The sequence below is a fragment of the Mobula hypostoma genome, chromosome 11 (genome assembly GCF_963921235.1).
Source record: "Mobula hypostoma chromosome 11, sMobHyp1.1, whole genome shotgun sequence".
NCBI lineage: Eukaryota > Metazoa > Chordata > Chondrichthyes > Myliobatiformes > Myliobatidae > Mobula > Mobula hypostoma.
This window is the reverse complement of record NC_086107.1, coordinates 89,595,583-89,618,259: the sequence shown is the minus strand read 5'-3', so window position 1 is coordinate 89,618,259 and position 22,677 is coordinate 89,595,583. Positions and strand designations below refer to the sequence as shown.

Here is a 22,677-nt window from a genome sequence, read left to right as displayed (position 1 = left end):
CCACCAGTCCACCCCCTCTCTTCCCCACATCCTCCCCCCACTCATCCTACCCCCTCCTCCCCCTCATCCTCCCCTTCTCTAAATCACACCCTCTTTTCCCCATCTTTCACCCTCATCACCCCATCTCTCCCCCTCATCCTCCCCCTCTCTACGCTTCATCCTCCCCATCCTCCTCTCCCTCTTCCCCCATCCTCTCCCTGATCCTCCCCCTCATTCTCCCCTCCTCCTCCCTGCTCCCCCTCATCCCCCATCTCTCCCCCTCATCCCCCATCTCTCCCCCTCATCCTCCCCATCTCTCTCCCTCATCCTACCCCCTCCTCCTCCCACCCTTTCTCCTCCTTCTCCCTGATCCTCCCCACCTTTCCTCCTCCTCTTCCCCATCACTCCCCTCATCCTCCCCTCTTCTCGCTTACTGCAGATTGGAAGAAATGGCAACGAACAAAGCAATGTGAGGTGGCTTTCAAACAGGTAAAGGAAATGGTGATATCAGACACTGTACTGACACATTATGATCCACATCGTCCAGAGAAGCTTGCCTGTGATGCCTCGTCTTACAGGTGCAGTCGTGTCACATATTATGAGCGATGAAGTGACCAATCCGTGGCCTTTGCATGATATTCACTTACCACTGCAGAGAATACATATTGGATCAGAATGACAGGCAGTGAGGAAGATGGGTAGCGTGGCTCTGTCTTCTGATCCTATGTCACCTCTTTCTAAAGATTTAATTTCATTTTTTAAAGATGCAGAATCCTTGTGGCTGGAGTTAAGAAAGTGCAAGTGTAGAAAGAACCTGCTGAGAGTTGTATACAGGCCTCAGAACAGTAGCCAGGATATACGCTACAAATAACAATGGGAGATAGAACAGGGACATCAGAAGGGTAATGTTGTGATAGTCTTGGGGGGGGGGTGGGGGCGTGGTTTCAATATGCAGGTAGATTGTGAATATCAGGTTGGTCCTGGATCACAAGCGAGGGAAATTGTAGAATGTCTATGAGATGGCTTTCTAGAGCAGCTCATGATTGCTCCCATTTCCCATTAGAGGATCAGCCATTCTGGATTGGGTGCTATGTAATGAACTGGATTTAATTAGGAAGCAAAAAATGGTGAAGAGGTGATGCTGATTGAAAGGAAGGGCCGTGCATGTGCATTTCAAAGCCAAGGTGCGGCTGGAGTTTGGTAACGCTGTTGGAGTTAGAGTGAGCAATTCGGAGAGGAGTCGATGTGAAAGTGTTTCAATGCCCATTCATCTAATCAGTGTGTGAGCTTGGATTGATCCAAATGCTGAGCCAATTTGGTGAGCATGAGTACAGTTCTGGCCTGTGTAGCCCAAGGTTGTCGCTGCACTGGGATCTGGGTCCTAGAGCGAGGTACTACCCGGTGCCTGGAGATTTAATCGATGGTCCATTTAGACTGGGAAGTCCAAATGTCAGGACCAGAGGCGAGGGTCTGGCTGATTTTGCTCGCTCTCCTGTGGTGTTCATTCCTCCCTCTGCGGCACCGAGGCTGTGAGCTGATAATCTGAGAGTTTGTGAGAGATGAACAACTGAGATCAAGGCTTGGGGCTGCTCTGGCTGCTCCGGGGAGCGGATCTAAGGACTCAGTCTGGTTCGGAATGCTGTCGTTTGCTCCGATTGTTTGCATGGTGTGTGTGCGTGTTTTATTTTCTTTTTCTCAGTGCAGTGGTTATGGTCGTTTTTTAAATTGTGCTCTTCAGTTTTCTTGCTTTGTGTCTGCCTGTAAGCAATCAAATCTCAAGGTGTACAATTTATACATTCTTTGATAATAAATGCTCTTTGAATCTTTGAAACAGATACTGGCCTGAAGATGTTGACGGTCAGTCATATGATCCATAGCCAATGACACTGAAGTGTAACATCTGATAAGGAATGAATATAAAAGCAGAGGCTTTCAAAGGCAAAATAGTGATAACTTCGAAGATTAACCATCACAGAACAAGGGTGAGAGACCCTACATGGAACACATGGAGAGTGGATTGGGGTTACAAGGAACACCTGGCCTGCACAGACCCTTTCTGCTGTTTGGCTATTCAGGAGAGTCAGGAAACCGAGTGTGTGGACACGCAGGTACTTGTTTGTTTGTTTGTTAGTTTAGACAATGAAGGTGCTTGTTGGTAATCACAGATTCTCTCTGTGCCTCTCCAATCATTATTACAAGGGATGATCCTTGTAACAGTGCAGACAGATGCAGACCAAAGATGAAGTATTCTAAAGGGAGGATGACACATCCAAAGCTGACAAGGGAAGTCAAAGACAGAATAAAAGTAAATGAGATGGCATGTAATATGATAAAAATTACTGTGATTCTAGAGGATTGGGAAGCTTTTAAAAATCAATAGAACGGAACTGAAGAAGCCATAAGGAGTGAAAAGATAAAATATGAAGGTAAGCTAGCCAATAATATAAAAGAGGATATAATTTTTTTCACATATACTGTATAAAGAGTAAAAGAGAGCAGAGTGTGGATATCGGACCGCTGGAAAACGACACTGAGGATGTAGTAATGGGATCAAAGAAATGATGGACAGATTTACTAAATGCTTTGTGTCTGTCTTCACTGTGCCAGAAATTGGAGAGTGTTGGTGGCAGAAATGAATGTAGTTGCTATTACTGAGGAGAAGTTGCTTGAGAAGCTGAAAGATCTGAAGGTGCATCAGTCACCTGGACCAGATGGACGACACCCCACTGTTCTGAAAGAGGTAGCTGAAGAGATTGTGGAGATACTTGCAATGATCTGATGACTAGTGGTGTTCTGCAGGGGTTGATGTTGGGACTGCTTCTTTTCAAGTTATATGTCAGTGATTTGGATGATGGAATAGTTGGTTTTGTGGCCAAGTTTGCAGATAATACAAAGATAAGTGGAGGGCTGGTTGAAATGAGGAAGGAAGGGAATTTGCAGAAAGACTTAGATGAGAGAAATGGACAAAGTATTAGCAGATGGAATATAGTGCTGGGAAGTGTATGGTCATGCATTTTGGTTTGTTTCATGGTTATCTTGAGAATAAGAATATCAGAGTTCCATACTGCATACATAGGATGGGTGATTGATAAGTTCGTGACCTAAAGCAGAAGGAGTCAATTTTAGAAAACCTAGCACATTTATTTTTCAACATAGTCCCCTCCTACATTTACACACTTAGTCCAGCGGTCGTGGAGTATATGGATCTTGGACCTCCAGAAAGTGTCCACAGCTCGGGTGACTGATAAGTTCGTGGCCCAAGGTAGAAGGAAATAAGTTATACAGCTCTCATTACATGCACATGCAGGTCAACTCCTTGAGTGATTATGCAGAAAGTTTGAAGTTAATAATTCATCTCCTTCTACCTTAGGCCACGAACTTATCAATCACCCCTCGTGCTTTGATAATAAATGAAGCTTTGAACCAATAATCTCTAATCTTGCCTACAAAGGTACGGCCATCACATTCTTCTACTCCCAGAATGTCCTAAGTGCAATAGAGAACAACTTTCTTCTTCACAGAAGTTTTATTGAAATTTCACAGATTTACCAGCATATACAAACTGCTAGCATTTAAATCCACACTTCCATGTGTTGGGACAAGGATTCAATATCTAAGTTCATCCACGCGTATATATCCTGATTCTTATTATTGCAGTGACATTGATTTGGCTAATTGGAAAGATTACTGATTTGTTCATAAAGTTATATTGTGGTTAAATGTAGCAACTATGTTACTTAACAAATCTATTAGCTAAAACTATTTACTCAATTTACAAATGTTGGTGTATAAAGCAATGACCTGCTGGAGGAACTCAGTGAATCAAGCAGTATCTGTGGTCGGAAAGGAATTGTCACCATTTTGGGCTGAGACCCTGTGCTGAGGATACCTCTATCAGTTCTAATACGTGATCTTGACCCAGTGTCAACAATTCCTTACCCCCACCCCCACCAACAGATGCTGCTCAACCCACTGGAGATTCCTCCATCTTCCTGTTGTTGTTCCAGATTCCAGCACCTGCAGTCTCACGTATCTCTGCTGAATGTACATCTGTTCCTGCATTTCAGCTTCCAATTGTTCATTGCTGGTGGTCAGATTTATTGCCTGGATAATTAGTGTGATCCAGTAATCACACTGATCGTGGATTGATGGTGGGAATGTAACAGCCAGAGGGGGATGACAAGCTCCCATCAGCATCTGGGAGGAAACTCTGCTGGTGAGACAGAGATCCACAGAACACAGAGCAGAGTGGAGGAAGGACACATTATCAACACAGGTCAGTATTGAATAGAGCTGACCGCTGACCCAGAACACTGAACCAGCTGATAAGGACATTGTGGGAGGTGACATTCTGTGCCAAGGAGAGTTTGATGAATTGCTCAAGGATAAACAGAGCTCCTTATAATTGATAGTTCAGGTAATTGTGGTACAGTGTGGACAGGTATATGAGAGAATTGAATAAAACATGCACAAGAACTGGACATGTAGCTTTATAGCTTTATGTCCATGGGCTGTGGAAGGGAATTCATTGGTTGGAGTGGAGGAAGTAGGTGGTGGGGGAGAATGTAGACGGGCTGTCGGAGGGAATTCAAGGATGAGGAGGGTGTCTGTGAGCTGCAGGAGAGGATTCAGTGAGTGGGGAAATGCTGGTGGTGGGGGAGTGACTGTGGGCTGCAGGAGAGGATTCAGTGGATGGGGAGAGTTGGTAATTGGGAAGAGTCTGTGGGCTGTGTGAGGGGATTCAGTAGGTAGGGGAGTTGGTGATGAGGGAGACAGTCTGCGAGATTGTGGAGTGGTTCAGTGGGTGGGGAGAGCTTGTTATTGGAGAGTATGTCCGTCAGCTGGGGGAGAGGATTCAGTGAGTTGGGGGGAAGAGTTGGTGATGACAGAGAGCATACATGGAATGTGCAAAGTGATTCGGTGGGGGTTGGGGAATTGGTAATTGCTGAGATTGTCCGTGAGCTGTGGGGGTCTGTTCAGTGGATGGTGGGAGAGTGATTGGGCTGAGCGTCCATGGGCTGTGTGAGGGGGTTCAGTAGGTGAGGACAGTCGGTGATGGGGGAGAATGTCCATGGGCTGTGTGAGGGGGTTCGGTAGGTGAGGACAGTCGGTGATAGGGGAGATTGTCCATGGGCTGTGGGAGGGGGTTCGGTAGGTGAGGACAGTCGGTGATAGGGGAGAATGTCCATGGGCTGTGGGAGAGGGTTCAGTAGGTGAGGACAGTCGGTGATGGGGGAGAATGTCCATGGGCTGTGGGAGGGGGTTCGGTAGGTGAGGACAGTCGGTGATAGGGGAGAATGTCCACGGGCTGTGTGAGGGGGTTTCATGGGCAGAGGAGTCAGTGATGGGGGACAGTTTCCATGGGGTGTGGGAGGGGATTTAGTGAGTGGGGGTGAGTGTGCATGGACTGTGGTAGGGGATTAAGTCAGTGGGGAGAGTCGGTCATGGGTGAGAGTGTCCGTGGGCTGTGTGAGGGGATTTAGTGAGTGGGACATATTACACTGGCTCAGTCACATCCCTGGGGTTCTGAGATTCACCAGCTGGAATCTGACCCCACTTTAAATGTTCCAGTGTGTGTCTCTGATATCCGGCTCTGGATTGGATGTGGAATGTGTGTGGTGGACAATATTTGGGGTCCAGTTCACTGATCAGACTGGGGAGGGTAGTGGGTGGAAGCTGTTCGGGATGTCACAGATTGGTGCTGCGGACACATTTCTAAATGCATGCATTTTTTGACTGCTTTCCTGCTATGGATACAATTTTACCACAGCGCCTACCACAGTTACCTGATCTGAAATAATCTCAGCACTCTCCTTATGAATTTCATGAAACTCGATCCTGTTGCCTCTTCATATTTCTTCTTCAGGTACTCGTACCTCTGCCGAGCCCTTACTGCATCCTCCATCCTGCCTTCAACTTCATATTTCTTCATCTCACTCCTCATATGCTCCATGGCTTCCTTCAGCTCCTCCACGCTGCACATTTTACCCTCCTCAAACCTCTTCTTGATCTGCTCCATGATCTCCTTATTCCTGCATTCCTCAAATGCTTTCCTCTTCTGCTCCATCATCTTCATCTCCTGTTTCAGCCTTGAGAGCTCCTCTTCCAAAGCTGACAAAAGGGGCAGAGGATGAATTGGTTAGTCCGTGCAGAGAGTGGTGAAGGGGTCATTTCTCGAGGTGTGTGTGAGACAGGACATTGAGAAGGAGATTCACTCACTGTTCAGCCTAAGACAACACACAGAAAATGCTGGAGGAACTCAGCAGGTCAGGCAGCATCTATGGAAATGAATAGATAATTAATATTTCACCTGAGTTCTGATTTCAGGACTGAGGAGGAAGGGGGAAGATGTCAGAATAAAAAAGTGGGGGGAGGGGAAAGATACTAGCTGGAACATGATGGGTGAATGCAGGTGGGTAAAGAAGGTCAAGGGCTGGAGAGGAAGCAATCCGATAGGAGAGGAGAGTGGACTACTGGAGAAGGGGTTAGTAATAGGCAGGTGAGAAGAAGTAAAAGGTCAGAGTGAGGAATAGAGGAAAGAGTGGGAAAAGTTTGTTTACCCGAAGGAGAAATCGATATTCATGCCATCAGGTTAGAGTCTTCCCAGATGGAATATTAGGTGTTGTTCCTCTACTCTGAGCATCGCCTCTTCTTGGCACAAGAGGAGCCTATGGACCGACAAGTCAGAATGGGAATGGGAATTCTAATTAAAATGTTCGGTCATTGGGAATTCCTGCTTGTGGCGGGTAGTGCGGAGGTGCTCAACAAAGCAGTCTTCCAATTTACAATGGTCTCACCAATCTAGAGGCCACATCAGGAGCACCAGACACAATAGATGACCCCAGCAGAATTGCAGGTGAAGTTTTGCCTCACGTGGAAGGACAGTCCTGAATGGAGATGATGGTGGAGGTGTATGGGCAGGTGTAGTACTTAGACTGCTTGCAGGGTTAAGTGCCAGGTGGGAAATATTTGGGAGCAGGGGGAGGGGTTGGAGAGACAAATGGATAAGGGAATTGTGGAGGGAGTAATCCCTGCAGAAGGTGGAGGGAGAGGGCGGTAAATATATGTTTAGTGGTAGGATCCCTTTGGAGATAGCGGAAGTTGCAGAAGATGATGTGTTGGATGCAGAGACTCCTGGGTGATAGGTAAGGACAAGAGGAACTCTATCATTGTTAAACCTGCAGGAAGATGGGGTAAGTGTGGACCCCAGCTCCCCAACTACCATAAGTGCCTGTCCCCCTCCAGGCAGAAGGCACTCATAGCTGATGCGTGCATTCCTCTCTCTGCAGTGCGTGTCCCAAACCCACCAGCTTGTTCCATTTCCAACACAATCCTAACCCCAGGATCAGTGGTGGAGGAATCCTGAGGCACCTCAGGGGAATCTGGACCTCTTGCTGACCAGAGGAGAGGGACCCTCTCCACAACAGGCATGAGACTGAAGGATGGATCATTGTTCCTGGCTCTGGAAGTTCATGCAGAGCCACATCCTGAGGTAGAGAGGAGCAAGTCTCCTCACTGCAACCCTTTGTACAGTCTCTGAAACCTGGTAAACAAGTCCATGGAAAATATTCCTCATTCAGAAATGGGCAGCTCTTGGCTTACTCTGGAGTCTGAACAGAAAACACAACCTTTATAGTCTGCGTCCTCCTTGTTACCCCATTCACTGCCCCAGCAGCATCACTGGGAGGTCTCCCAACCACAGGAGCATCCTTACTCTACCTCATGAGAGGGTTCAGTGTTCCACGGCCTTTTTCCATTCCCATCACCCACAACCAAGATCGGGGTAAATGCTGGGGTCTGACTCCTGCAGCCATCATCCCACCATGCAGCCCGTGTTTCTAATCTACGCTATCAAACTCCTCTGTCATTCTGTGGTATTCTCCCTTGTTTCGGCATAATACACCAGATCTTGTATCAAACTATTGACTCTCCATTTGTATAAATGTAGGTACTTATGCTCGAGTTCCACTGACATCATATGCCAAGCCCTTCTGTTTTCCCTGCACCTATATCTCTTCAACAAGAATTACCCACTCCTCACTGATGACCCCTACTCCAGCCTCAAATCTAGCTCCTACTATTGGGCAACCTAATCTGGATTTCTGTTTATGTTCTTTGAGAGACCCAACATCAACTTCTTCATGTGAACATGTCCAAGAACATCGACACACCTCTCCCTGATCTCACTGTGACTTTGCTGCTTCTGATGAACTCTGAGGTGAAGTACCCAGCAAGAGTGTATCACATTTTTAGTTTTCAGACTTGAAGAGTTAATTTTAAATATACAGATACACCCTGACCAAAATATCTTGACGTTTTGTTTATTTTCTCACCAGAGACATGCTTTTGTTCCTCCGTCAGGCTGCTGTCCATTTTCTGTACATGGTCTAGATGAGGCTTTTCCTCTCCCAGGAAGTGGGTGAGGACAGCCCAGCCCTACAGAGAAGAGAAGATACAATCATTCATGTCCCACTCTCTCCCATCACAGCAGTCCACAGGAGACCAAAGGAGATCAAATAACTAGTGCTGGGGACTGATAAACAATTAAGGAGCTCCTCTTACCAATCTACAGGAAGTTGGTAAAACCACAACTGGAAACTGTGTACAATTTATATCAGGGCTTTGAATGAAGGCAGAATCCTTTTTTTTCAATGACACAAGGCTAAATTGTAAAAATGACACACACAGGTGACAAAAAGTACAGAGAATTGATTGTGTGAATGGACAAGGATCAGGCAAATCGAGCACAATGTGGGATAATGCAAAATATCTATTGTGGCAGAAAGATAAATAGTAGCATATTATCCAAATGGGAGAATTTGCGATGTTCTGAGATGCAGAGGGATCCTAGTGCAAGATTTGCAAAATGTTTGTGTGCAATTAAATGGGAGAGGTGGAGTGTGTAACAAAATCAGAAGGGAAATACTTCAGTTATATCTGGTTTTGGTGAGATGACATCTGGAACATAGACAGTATAGGTCTGCTTTAACACTAATACACTGGACACAGATTAGAGATGGGTCTTAGACTCATACCTGGAAACACAGATTACCTTTTTCAAGAAGGTAGGACAGGCTGGGTCTAGACACTTCTGTGGGAAAGCCCAGAACTAGGAGTCACAGACTGGATGGTTAGTGTAGGGAAGAAGGTCGTGAGTCGCAAAGCTGAGTGAGATAAACAGGTAGCTTGATCAACCAAGTTATGAGACAAGCATTTTTCTCTCAATGTGTGATTAGTTTTTTGAACTCTCCATTGAAGCTCAGTGGAAGCAGAGAGTTAGGATTTTTAAGGGAGAGATTGGAAGGCCCTTGAAAACTAGGATTAAAAGATAATTCCCACAGCCCCATTACTGACTCTCCAACCACTGAATCCCCTCTAGCATCCCATGAACATCTCCCCATCACAAACTCTCCTGACCCATGAAATTCCCTCCCACAGCCTCACAGGAACTGACCCCACCCACTGAAAATCTTCCCACAACCTATAACACTCATTCCTCGGTTATAGACCTAATCTACCCAGTTAATCCCATTCCAGGTGATACGGAGAGCGGAAATCAAATTCAATTTTGTTGGGTTAATGGAAGAAGGTGGTGGGGGTGGGGGGGAAATTTTCTGAATCCATGTAAGGCAGGGGAAGGAAAAGCCATGAGAATTGAAAAGTAAACACATTGCTGTAAAATATTGATCACACCTCCATTTCATCCTTGGTCTTTTCTTCATACTCCTCAATGGCCTTATCAAGATCCTTCTTCAGTGCCTGGAAACCGCCAGGACTCAGGTAATGTTCAGATGTCAGGTTTTCTTTTATTGATGACATTACTTTTTTTAGATGTGCCTCACATTTCTCTTGTGACTTTTTCTTCATCCTCACCATGAGAGACTTGTAAATAGAACTCATTATCTCCTGGGAATGAAGGAAAGATGTACAGTAAACTAGGAAACAAAGTATTGTACACTGACCAGTGTCTCGCAGTCCCTCTCTCTCAGTGGTATATCTGCACACAAACTATATATCTGAGATCTGAGTCGCTGTCTCTCAGAGAGAGATCTGTACGCTGACCACTGTCTCTCAGTCAATCTCTCTCATTCAGACATCTGTACACTAATTATATCTCTGAGTCACTCTCTCTCAGGGAGAGATCTACACACTGATCAGGAGTGACCTGTATACAAACTGGTGACTCTCTGCCACTCTCACTTGAAGTGAACTATACTATCCGGTGTCTCTCAGTCCTTCATGTTCAGGATGATACAGTATCTGTGCTCCTTGTCTCTCACTCTTAAGAGTTGGATCCAGGGACTGTTGTACAGTTGAGACAGTTGGAAATCACTGAACATTAGAAGCTCACCTCCAGCTGTTCGATGTGTTTGTCACTGTTGTTCATACAACTTTTGTGGAAGATATTGAATGCCGCTTTGCTCTTCATATGGTAATACTCTGTGAGTTTGTTCATAGTAACATCGTCAGATTCTGAGAATTTTTTCATTTCATCATCATAGAATTTCAGGGCTTCATCTACTGCTGCTTGGTTTTCCACGTCCATTAATTTGGCGACACAGCTCTCCACACACGGTAGGACCCCATCCACCATCATGCCCACGTATATCTTCGTCAATTCAACAAATCCTGTGTGGTATGTTTCTGGAGGTCAGTGCCTGGGGATCTGATCACACTCTCAATTCCCACTCTCCATATCACAATGAACCCAACCCATTCTCATTCACTTCCAATGGGATCCCATTCCCTCCAATTCTCTCCCATCATTCCTACTCCCAATAAGACCCTACCCCTTTCCCATTCAATGCCACAGTCCACGCTGCTAATGGGACCCCAACCTTTCTCATTCAATCTCACAGACTATATTTCCAATGGGACCCTACCCCTTTCCCATTCAAACACACAGTTCATATTCCCAATGGGTCCCCACACCTCCCCATTCACTTGTAGTGAACTCCATCTCTTTACATTCACTTCTACCCTCTACGCACATGCTGGTATCCCACACCATCCTACTCATTCCCAATGGGATCCCAACCCCTTCCCGTTCACTTCCCTCGTATACACGTTTCTAATGGCATCCAATTCCCTTCCCATTCAGTCCCACTGTCCACATTCCCATATACTCTGATAGTATGTTCCTATTCCAGGTGAGGGTTTCAGACTAAGAGCTTTCACCAGGGCTGGAAAGGAAGACGATAAATCAGGATAGGAAGGTGAGGGAGAAAGAAGTCCAAGGTGGCAGGTGATAGGTTAAACCTGGAAAGGAGGAGGGAGTGAAGTAAAGAACTGGGAAGTTGATTGGTGAAAATGATAAAGGGCTGGAGTAGAGGGGATGTGGTAGGAGATGACTGAAGATCATGGAATAAAAGAAAGGGAAGGAGCAACAGAGGGAAGTGATGGGCAGGTAAGACGTTTGCGAAATCTATCTTCATGCCATCAGGTTGGAGACTACGCAGACAGAATATAGCCTGGCCCCCTCGGGGCAAAAGAGGCCATGGACAGACAGGTTGGAAAGGAATGGGAAGTAGGATTGAAATAGGTGGCCAAAAGGAAATCTCGCCTTTTGTGGCAGACGGAGTGAAGGTGCTCAACATGATTGCATGAGCATCAATTTCCTAAATTCCAGTAATACCCCCCACTCATCTCCTTCACCATTCCCCATTCTTTCTTCCCTCTCACACTTTCCTTTCACCTCTCCATCACCTCCTTCTGGTGTTCCAATCCCTTCCCCTTCAACCATGGTCTTCAGTCCTCTCCAATCAGATTCACACTTTTCCTGCCTTTATCTCTTTCACCAATCGACTTCCCAGCTCTTTTCTTCACCCCTCCCCCTCTCCCAGTTTCACCTATCACCTGCCAACTTATACTTTTTCCTCTTCTCCCTTCCCCCATTTTCTTATTCTGATTTTGCCCGTCCCTTTCCAGTCCTGATGAAGGGTCTTGGCATGAAACATCAACTGCTTACTCTTTTCCATAGATGTTGCCTGGGCTGCTGAATTCCTCCAGCTTTTTGTGTGTGTTGCTTTGGATTTCCAGCATCTGCAGATTTTCTCATGCAAGGTTAGTGTGTTATACTGAAGAGAGGTGGGAGGTTTTGCCAGGTTACTCACTCCTGCCCGTGACCAGCTGACCCCCAAGAACTCTCTTGACTTTCTTGTGGGTGTGAATGTAATGAATGAGGTTCTTCCGCTCCTTGACAAAATCCTCATCCAGATCCTTGTCCTCCAGTTCCTGGAGATGCTTGAGTTTCTTCCAGTCTGCGGGAGGTCGAAATGCAAAGCAGCAAAGTGAGGGAAAATGATCACGGATACACCTGCGGAGTTCATTATATTCCTTGTCCTGTTCACTGACCTCACCTGTAAAAAAGAACCAGGAATCAGGCAGGAGTCACCCTTACTGAGTCTGTTCTCCCATTCCCAACATGGTGACTGTTACCCACGGGGCTGTGGGGAGGAATAGGGGAAGGAATGGAAGGAAACAGGGGGGAGGCAGTTTGCGAGATCTGATGGTGAGGGACAGGATGTGTGGGAGGGGCATCAAGTGCATTGTAGTTGGGTCATGGGTGACTTGTCATGGAGGGGAATGATGTGACATTGAAAGGGTAGTTGAGGGTCATACTGATTGAGGGGTGTGTGTGGGAGAGTGACACCCTGCCAATCAAATGAAACTCTGATGAGAAAGCATTGTCAGCTAGGTGAGAGTGGTGCATTTATATCATCAAACCAGAGGACAGTGTACATTGGTGTTAAGTTGTTGCAGGGAATTGTGAGGTAATGTGAATGTGAACAGGGCAGGGGAATGCAGAGTAAGTGGGGAATGAGAGATGTGAAGGGGCTGGGAAACACTGGACTGTGTGTGTGCACAGATTCTCAAAGGTAACAGGTTGCCCCTTCCTCCACCACCCCCTCACACACTGAATTCAACCCTGCTCCCTCCCTTCTCTGGCCCCTTTCCAAGTTCACCCTATCTCCTCAGAGACTGGCACTGCCACATACTCACTGTCCTTCAGTTTCAGACTGTGCTCCAGGTACTCATTCGGAGTCACATCTTTTCCATCGATCTCTAGGTCCAGAGTGAAATCACGAATCAACCAGACAAATTCAGGGAAGAAACGGACAAAGTCCCATCTGTCATAGTCATCGGGCTGAGACTTCATCTGGATCAGCTTACACTGTTCAGTCACAAAACTGGGAGCAACATCAAGGAAAAGGAATGAAGGGTTGGCAGGAAAGTAGTGAGGAATATCAGTCACTGTTCAGATCTGCACCCGAGACAGATACACTGAGAGACACGAGTCAGTTTAAAAATGAGAGAGGGAGGCAGAGAGAGAGAGGGGGGGGAGGAGAGAGAGAGAGGGTGGAGAGAGAGAGGGGGGAGAGAGACGGGGGGGAGAGGAGGGGAGAGAGAAGGGGGAGAGAGGGGGAGAGAGAGGGGGAGATGGGGAGAGAGGGGGGAGAGGGGGGAGAGAGGGGGGAGTGAGGAGGAGAGAGAGAGGGGGAGGGGAGGGGGAGAGAGGGAGGGAGACTTGTCAGAGTACATCTCTGCCCTTTAGAGAGAGAGACTGAGAGAGTGTGCTCAGAGATGCCTGTCATTATGGAGATATCTCACTGAGAGAGACAGACTGAGAGACACTGGTCAGTGTACAGATCTTCCTCTTGGTAAGGTGGACTGAAACACTGGCCAGTGTACAGATCTCCCACTCAGCAAAATGGACTGAAACACTGGCTGGTGTACAGACCTCCCCTTGGCAAGATGGACTGAAACAGTGGTCAGTGTACAGATCTCCCCCTCAGAAAGAGGGTGACTAAGAGACACATGTCATTGTGGAGATAGCTCCCTGAGAGAGGGGGTCTCGATGAGTAAAAGGCAAAGCTGCCGGTAATTGAGAACCCTGGATGTCAAGAAGTATTGTAACTTTGCTCAGGAAAACAGGAGGTGTCTTCATCCAGATACAGGCAGATGGGATCAAGTGAATCATTGAATAGATATAGAGGAGGCCAGAGTAAACTCAAGATGGAGATTTGGAGGGCAAAAGGGAGAATGAGGTAACTTTAGCTAAGAAAATTGAGGAGAATTCTAAGTGATTTTACAAATATATTAATGAAAGAACAGTAACATGGGAGTGAATGGGGCCCCTAAAAGATGGAAATGTATTTGTGGAACTGCTAGAGGTGGGCACAGTTCTCAAGCATTATTTCACTGTCACAGAGGACAGTGAAGAGGAGTACCAGCAAGTACAATGGAATCTCAGTCAGCTGGGCAGCTGAGCAGCTGGGCTCAGGAATGTCAAATGGAATTCAGGTAAGTACGTATTGTTATGTACCACTAGGGTTCATATTTTCTGTGGACTGTCACTTTAAAACGTCGGTAGAATGAGACTGACTTTCGGACACTGTTTGAGCTGCTCCAGAGAGAGAGAGAGAGAGAGAGAGAGAGAGAGAGAGAGAGAGAGATAGGTGGAGTTATTTGATGGACAATCGATGTTATGGTTTCTCTGCAGTTTGTTTTGAATATACAAGGACGCTGCCTGCTTGTGAGTTCCTACAGAGAGAGAACAACGAGCAGCTCGTGAGTCGCCATGGTGACTGACGGCGGTGTCAATTGATGGACAGCTGGTGTTCAGCATGCTTGAATAAATACAAGGTCAGCTGATTGTCTGACAGACACACACGGATTCGGACACTGGATGAGTTTTGTGTGCTCACAGGAAGGTGGGTTTTGGAGGATCGATCAGGAGAATCGATCAGTGGCTCTCACAGTGTGTAAAGGGGTGACCGGTGGAAAGTTATCAGTGTGTCCAACCCTCACCTGGGTGGATAACTTTGCCACAGAAGATGGTCTCCTTTTTGTGGTCACATTCGGTGACTTTAAAGGATTTCGGAGGACAATGGAGGATCGACAGCATCGGCTTACTTGGACAACCACAACACCTCTCTCTCTCCAACACTACTCAACTCAATAACACGAACTGAACTGACTTCATTTACCCATCATCGTAAGACTGTATCCATTACCTCCTAAACTTGAAGAAGCTTGGCTTTTATATTTACACACCTGTATATGCATAAATTCTGCTAACCTGTTTGATTTATCTGATTTTTATATTACTGTATTGTGTAGTTACTAATAGAATAGCTTTACGTAACAGCAATACCAGACTCCAGGTGTGTTCCATTTCTGCTGGTTCTTTTAACCCGTTACGGAGTATGTAACAGTAGAGTTACATTTTGGAAGGACTATTCAGTGTAGGACTTTTACATTAATTGCAAGGGCTCCAGGCACCTTTGCACAACAGAAAGAGCTCAGTGTAGAGGTGCAGGAGTCCCTTAAAGGGGACTTGCATGTTGAGAGGATAGGGGTGTGCAGAAAGTTTTTAGCATGCTGGCGTTCATCAGTTAGTGTGCTAAGTTTGAAGTGGGTGGTTACACTTTGATTGTACAGACTGTTGGTGTGGTCACACTTGCAGTACTGTGTACAGTTCTGATTATGCAGTTATAGCAAAGATGTGATTAAACCAGAAAGAGAGTAAAGAAACATTTGAAGGATGTTGCCAGGAGCCTGGGAACAGAGTGGCCTTTATTCTTTGGAGCATAGAAGATTGAGGGGTAATTTCACAGCTGTAATAACAAAATCATGAAGGGCATTGATAGGATCAGTGGTCTTTGTTTGCAAGGTTGTGGAAATGAAAACTACAGGATATAGTATTATGGTTAGAGTGAAATGATTAATAAGAACCTGCGATGTCATTTCTTTATTGACAAAGGATGATGATTATATTGAAACAGCCAGCAGAGGAAGTGGGTGAGGCACGTCCATGAGACACATTTACGAAGTATGTGGACAGGTATGAAGATGACGAGAATTCAGAGGGTTATGGGCACGTGCTGGAAAGCAGGATCAGTTTGAGAATACATTTTAGTCAGTATAGACAAGCATGGCTGACGGGATACTTTTCCTGCCGTATAGCTCAATGACTCCATGATTGAGAGACAACAGTGTGCAGATATATGCCAGAAGAAAGGGACAGAGAAACATCAGTCCATGCACAGATATCCCACTGAGAGAGACAGGGGCTGAGATAAACTGATCAGACTACAATATCTCCCTAAGAGAGTGGGACTGAGAGACATCAGTCACTGTGCAGACATTCCCGAGAGAGGAACTGACAGACACTGGTCACTGTGCAGGTATTCCTGAGAGAGAGGAACTGAAAGACGCTGTACAGATATCATGCTGAAAGGATACTGAAGGTCTTGCAGAGATTGCTGGTCTATTTGTTTTTGACCATTGTAAATGAGGATGCTGCTCAGAAGGATAGCCAGTGTATAGATGGAATTATCATTGTGGCTGTCTCCCTGCAGGTAGAACAGAGCAGTTAGTGAGAGCTTTTGCTCAGAGATGAGTCGAATAAATAACCATCCCATTTCTGGACATTTCTTGCTCAGTGTTTACAGAGGTTAGTGGGTGAGGCTTCCCTCCACAGCATCCTTCCTGTCAATGCCACCAGTGACAGGTGTATGGCCAAGGGAAGCCTTACAGACCCGAGTCTCAGCCAGTGCTCACCAATACAGTGCTGCGGGAGAGCACACTGTCATGGTACCTTAACATCCTTTTCATTTGGGAGGATGGGGATGGAAATTGGTGTGGATTGGACAGGAAATGGAGTGGGTAATGGTTTTGGATCACATACAGTTCCAATGAAAAATATGGCAGAATTATGGCAGAATATGTACCTGTAATGACAATGTTAGTTAATCAACAAATTTAATTAAGTTTAACTTTGAGCACTTAACCATCCAAACTGCCTCTGGTGAGATTTGAACTCTGGTCTGTGGATCATTCCTCTGTCTGTGGGTTACCCAATTGGTAATGAACCCACTGTTCTGAGGAGGAGGATAGTTGTGAGAGAGGGACTGACCTTCTTGGGATCTCCCAGACCCTCAGTGTCCAACAACAGGAGGACCTCATTGGGTCTCGGAGGGAGAGATCGACACCACATCCAGATTCCTTTGGTGTGAGACTGGACAGTTGAATTCACTGAGAATCCTGCCGAGGGAGAGAGAGAGAGAGAGGCAGAGAGGTAAACTTTGCAAGAACATAAGTGGATCTATGATCTTCCATAGCCCAAAGACATGCAGTTTCTGAGTACCCAATCCATAGTTAATGAGGGTTAGGCAGAATTGTTGGGAACATGAGAAGAATAAAATTGGATTGTTGTAGAATTTGTGAAAAAGAACGATTGATGGTTGGCACAGAGTCAGTTTTACAGCAAGTAACTCTGGTCGCCATTAACGAGGCCAGTTTGCTCTCTGCATCCGAGGTATGTAGCAAGCATGCAGTTTAAATTCCCCAGATCTCTCTAGATCCATTGTCCAAAACAGTGATGGGAACACCAACATAAACAGATGTCTCCAGTAAATCTCCCACTACTGACAGCTTGACAATGCAAGTGTGCTCTGTGTGTCCCAGGTCTCAGGATAATTTCTGCAAGACAGATAGTAAACAGAGGTGAAAGGTTAGAGGTGGAAGTTTACAGCCACTGCCCTTACCCTTCTTGTCTCCCGCAAGACAGTTCATGAGGTAGGACTTCCCTGTACGAGCAGCACCAACCACAGCCACAACAACCATTGGATCCTCGATGGACTGGAGGACCTTCAGAGCCTCTGGGTTAAGTTGCAGCTTCCCATCCTTGTTACAAACCAGCTGCAAAGGTTTCTCCATCTTCTGTTTGTTGGCATCAGGGTCCCTGGTTACCGACATCAGACAGTTCTTTCCCGAAGTGTCTACAAAATCAGAGCAAGGGAATCACATGCTGATTGAATCAGAATAAATGTAACAGACAAAATACAGAGCACGTCAGCAAAACAGCTGCATCTTAATCCTGAGCCCCTGGAGTAGATCCCAAACCTGAATTTACACACTGGAATCTGATACCTACAGTACATACCAATCCCGAAAACCATGGATTGTAACCCAGCCTCTACATCACTACCGAGATCTGTTATTTCATATATACTCCCTCTGAACACCTAGAACTCCCTATGGCCTATAACTCACACCTAGGAATCTGTTATTCAACATATAATCTCCCCAAATCCCTGCATTAGATTCATACCTCTAAAGCACTCCCAGTGATCTGTTTATTTTCTATATAGAAACCTCCAAACCCCTGGATTATGTCTCAGCCTGTAGCTCACTCCTGTCTGTTGTTGTACAATATAAAACCCCAAACCAAGGAATCTGCTATGATATTGTCATGGTCCTGACTGAACAGCAGCAGGCATCCAAGATCCAGCGCTCCAATTCCCCAGAGTATGGTTATCTGCCACTGTCCTTTAGAGACTCAGACTGCCAAGTATTGCTGGCACATTCCTCCATGGAACGTCCGTACTTCTAGGCCTCATGCTGAACACTCAGTGCTCAATCATAGGAGTTCTATTTCTAGTACCACTGTTTGTGATTTTTGCCTTTGGATTTTGTTTGTATCATCTTGCTTATTTTGAGTCTGAATTAATTCTGGACCTTACTCTGCACTTGGGTTAATCACCATCAATAGGTCTCTCGTTACAGCATGATTGAGCCATCATGAACTCAGCAAAGTACGAATGTCTGTAAACCACACTGTCCTACCAGGGAGCAACTGTAGGCAGACCTGACAACATGCTTCAGGAGCTCCTCACCACTCTGCAGAAACTGTCATACTCCAGTAGGCAGTATCCAAGTTCGGCCAGAGTGGCTGCCAGTTCCAGGCCTGTTCAACCTAGAGACTGTCAATAATCGTCTATCCCTCATCAGGAAGGCCTCAAAGCCCCCTGCTTCTTTCTTGCCAAAAAAAAACAGCCAATTCTCCTCCACCACCACCCTCCTCTGTCTGACAGAACTGGTCCTCATCCTGAAATTTTTTCCCCCTTCAGCTCCTCCAGTTTGCAGTTCCTGATCTTTACAGTTACTGTTCTATAGATGTTTTAAGCATGCCCACAGGAAAATAATCTCAGGGTTGTATGTGCTGACATCTATGTACACTGATAATACACTCAGTTTGAACTTTGAATGCCCACTTTCGCTAAACCCAAGGGGTAGCTATGGACACTTGCATGGGTCTGCCTCGTTGTCGGCTATGTAGAACAGTTTAAGTTTGAAACCTTGCCCAGTTTTACTCCCCAACTCCTCCTCCACATCACTGATGACCATGTTGGTGCTGCTTCCTGTACCCATACTGAGCTTGTCAATTCTATCAATATTGCCTCTAACTTCCACCGTACACTTAATTTAACTTGGTCCATCTCTGACACCTCTCTTCACTCTCTTGCTCTCCCTGTCTCCATATCTGGAGAGAAACTGACAACCAACATCTTTTATAAACCTAGTGATTCTTGACTTTACTTTTTCAGTGGCTCAGGCGCAATGAGTGTTACCGTTAGAGCCGTATGGAATTTGGGAGAGAGAATATAGGAGGTGCAGATTTGGGTTAGGACAATATTTCTTGGCTTCACGGACATGGTAAGTGTTGGCATCAGAGGCTTAAACTCAGCTGCAGATCGATGAAGATCAGGTCAAGCAGAGTGGCTAATATTGGAGTGTGCCAGAGATAGAGTAGGAAGGCTTTGGCTTTACAGGCAAGAAAAAAATCTGCAGATGCTAGTCATCAAAGCAACACACATAAAATGCTGGAGGAACTCAGCAGGCCAAGCAGCATCCATGGAAAAGAGTAAACAGCCGACATTAAAGTCAGGCAGTGTGGTTGTGATCGGGGACTCATTAGGAGTCAGAAAGGAGATTCAGTGACCACAAAAAAGATACCAGGATTGTGTGTACCCTAGGCTGTTAGGGTCCAGGATGTATTGGAATGGCAGCAGGATATTCCCTGGGGGAGGCTGAACAATCAGAGCTTGTGGAGCATATTCACATCATTGACAGAGGCAGAAAATGGAAAGAGATCCCATTTAGTAAGTACGTATAGTTAGGAAAGAGGCTGAAGAGAAGGATCTCCAAGGTACTAATCTCCAGATTACCAGCGGTGTCATGCCTAGAGCATGTAGGAATGGGGTGATACCACGGATCAATGAATGGCTGAGGAGATGGTGCAGGGGACAGGGTTTCTAGTTCTTGGATCACTGGAACATTTTCTAGGGAAGGAGTGAGTGACCTGTACAAGAGGAGTGGGTTGCACCTGAACTGGAGGGGAACCAATATCATGTTTGGATGCGGAGAATGTGAGTGAGGTACTCAGTGAGTACTTTGCCTCAATAGTTACCAAAAAAAAAGCACACAGAGGACCAGGAGATCAGAGCTGAGAACATAAATATGTTAGGGCATTTATAGGTCAAGGAGGAGGAAGTGTTGGGTCTGCTAATGAGCATTAAGGTGGTAAGTCCCCAGGATCTGATGGGATTTACCACAGGTTATTGAAGAAGGCAAGAGGCGAGATTGCTGGGGCCTTGACCAGTATCTTCATGTTCTCTCCAGTCACAGGTGAGATCCCGGAGGACTGGTGAGTGGTTAATGCTGTACCACTATTTAAGAAGGGAAAAAAGGAAGATCCTGGGAACTATTGACTAGTGAGTCTCATGTCAGTTGTAGGGAAATTGCTGGAGAAAATTCTTTGGAATAGCATTTGGAAACTCGTGGCATAATTAGAGAGAGCCAGGCAACACACACAAAATGCTGAAGGAGCTCAGAAGGCCAGGCAGCATCTATGGAAAAAAGTACAGTCGATATTTCAGGCTGAGACACTTCAACAGGACTGGAGAAAAAAAGATGAGGAGTAGATTTAAAAGCTGGGGAAGGGGAGAGAGAAACACAAGGTGACAGGTGAAACTGGGAGCAGAAGGGATGAAATAAAAAGTTGGGAAGTTGATTGGTGAAAGAGTTACAAGGCTAGCGAATGGGAATTCTGATAGGTGAGGATAGAAGGCCATGGAAGAAAGACAAGTGGGGCAGGGAGGAGCACCAAAGGGAGGTGGTGGACAGGCAAGGAGATAAGGGTGAGAGAGGGAAAAGGGGATGGGGACTGGTGAAGGAGAGGGTGGTGGGGACATTACTGGAAGTTCAAGAAATTAATGTACATGCCAGCAGGTTGGAGGCTACCCAGATGGAATACAAAGTGTTGTTCCTCCAACCTGAGTGTGGCCTCATCGCGACAATAGAAAGGGGCCATGAATTGACTTATAGAAATGGGAATATGAAGTGGAATTAAAATGGGTGGCCCAATGTAGTTGTGGTGACCATTTCGCTGAGCACCTATACTCTGCCCACCAGAAGAAGTGGGATCTCCTGGTAGCCACCCATTTTAATTTCACTTCCCTTTCCCATTCTGATATGTCCATCCTTGGGCTCTTCCTCTGTGATGAGGCCACACTTAGGTTGGAGGAACAACACCTTATATTCCATTTGGGGAGCCTCAAAGCTGATGGCATGAACATGGATTTCTCAAACTTCCATTAATGCACCCCACCCCAACTTTACCATTTCCCATCCCCTTTTCTTTCCCACACCTTATCTCCTTGCATGCTCATCACCTCCATCTGGTGCTCCTCCCTCCTTTTCCTTCTTCCTTGGCCTTCTATCCCTTTCACCTATTAACTTCTCAGATCTTTACTTTATCATCCCCCCTTATTCTCCCTCCCCTTATCTCCTTCTGCCCATCGCCACTCTCTGGTGCTCCTCCCCCATTTTCTTTCTTCCATGGCCTTCTATCCTCATCTCCTAGACTCCCCCTTCTTCAGCCCTGTATCTCTTTCTCCAAACAACTTCCCAGCTGTTTACTTAATCCCTCCCCCTCCTGGTTTTACCTACAACCTGTGTTTCTGTCTTCCCTCCCTCACCTTTTAAATCTAATCCTCATCTTTTTTTCTCCAGTCCTGCTGAAGGGTCTCGGCCTGAAATGTTGACTGTATTTTTTTCCATAGATGCTACTTGGCCTGCTGAGTTCCTGCAGCATTTTGTGTATGCCTTACTTGGATTTCCATTATCTGCAGATTTTCTCTTGTTAGAGAGAGCCAGCATGGCTTTGTGCGGTACGGATCATGCTTTCTAAATGGACTGATTTTTTCTTGAGGTGACAAGAGAGATTGATGACGGTAGGGCAGTGGATGATGTCTTCATGGATTTTAGTAAGGCATTTGATGAAGTCCCTCATGCAAGACTAATCTAGAAGATTCATTTGCATGAAGTCCAGAGCAAATTGGCTGTTTGGATTCAGAACAGGCTTGTGCATAAGAGACAAAGGATAGTGGTTGAAGGGGCTTACTCGAGCTGGAGGTCTGTAATTAGTGGTGTTTCACAGGAATCTGTGCTGGAGCCTCTGCTGTTTGTGAAGTATGTACAGCAACTGACCTGGATTAAAATGTAGTTCGGTGGGTTAGTAAATTTGCAGATGATATCAAGATTCGTGGAGTTGTGGATAGTGTAGCAAACTGGCAAAGAACATAGTACAACATAGATCAGTTGCAGATATGGGCAGGGAATTGGCAGATGCAGTTTAACCCAGATAAGTGTGAGGTGTTGCATCTTGGTAGGGCGAATGTAAGGAGATAGTTTAGTGTCAAGGGCAAGATCCTTAACAGTGCTGCTGTGTAGAGTGATCTTGGGATCCAAGTTCATAACTCCTTGAAAGTAGCGACACAGATCGATATGGTGGTTAAATAGGCTATTGAATGTTTGCTTTTATTAATCAAGGTACTCAGTTCAAAAGTC

At 45.9% G+C, this 22,677-nt stretch overlaps 1 protein-coding gene across 1 annotated transcript in view; it reads right to left on the bottom strand.

Annotated features, from left to right (window-relative positions):
• Positions 1–3,577: 3,577 nt before the first annotated feature.
• LOC134354348 (guanylate-binding protein 1-like) overlaps positions 3,578–22,677 on the bottom strand; it is a 33,009-nt gene continuing 13,909 nt past the window's right edge. The window contains exons 2-10 of the mRNA XM_063063285.1: positions 17,532–17,765; positions 16,901–17,028; positions 16,228–16,337; positions 12,982–13,169; positions 12,093–12,338; positions 10,331–10,608; positions 9,673–9,885; positions 8,313–8,415; positions 3,578–6,090 (exon numbers count right to left, since the gene is read on the bottom strand). Coding sequence (XP_062919355.1) covers positions 5,762–6,090; positions 8,313–8,415; positions 9,673–9,885; positions 10,331–10,608; positions 12,093–12,338; positions 12,982–13,169; positions 16,228–16,337; positions 16,901–17,028; positions 17,532–17,742 — 1,806 coding nt within the window. The 5' untranslated portion in view covers positions 17,743–17,765 and the 3' untranslated portion in view covers positions 3,578–5,761. The remainder of the gene's footprint in view (positions 6,091–8,312; positions 8,416–9,672; positions 9,886–10,330; positions 10,609–12,092; positions 12,339–12,981; positions 13,170–16,227; positions 16,338–16,900; positions 17,029–17,531; positions 17,766–22,677) is intronic.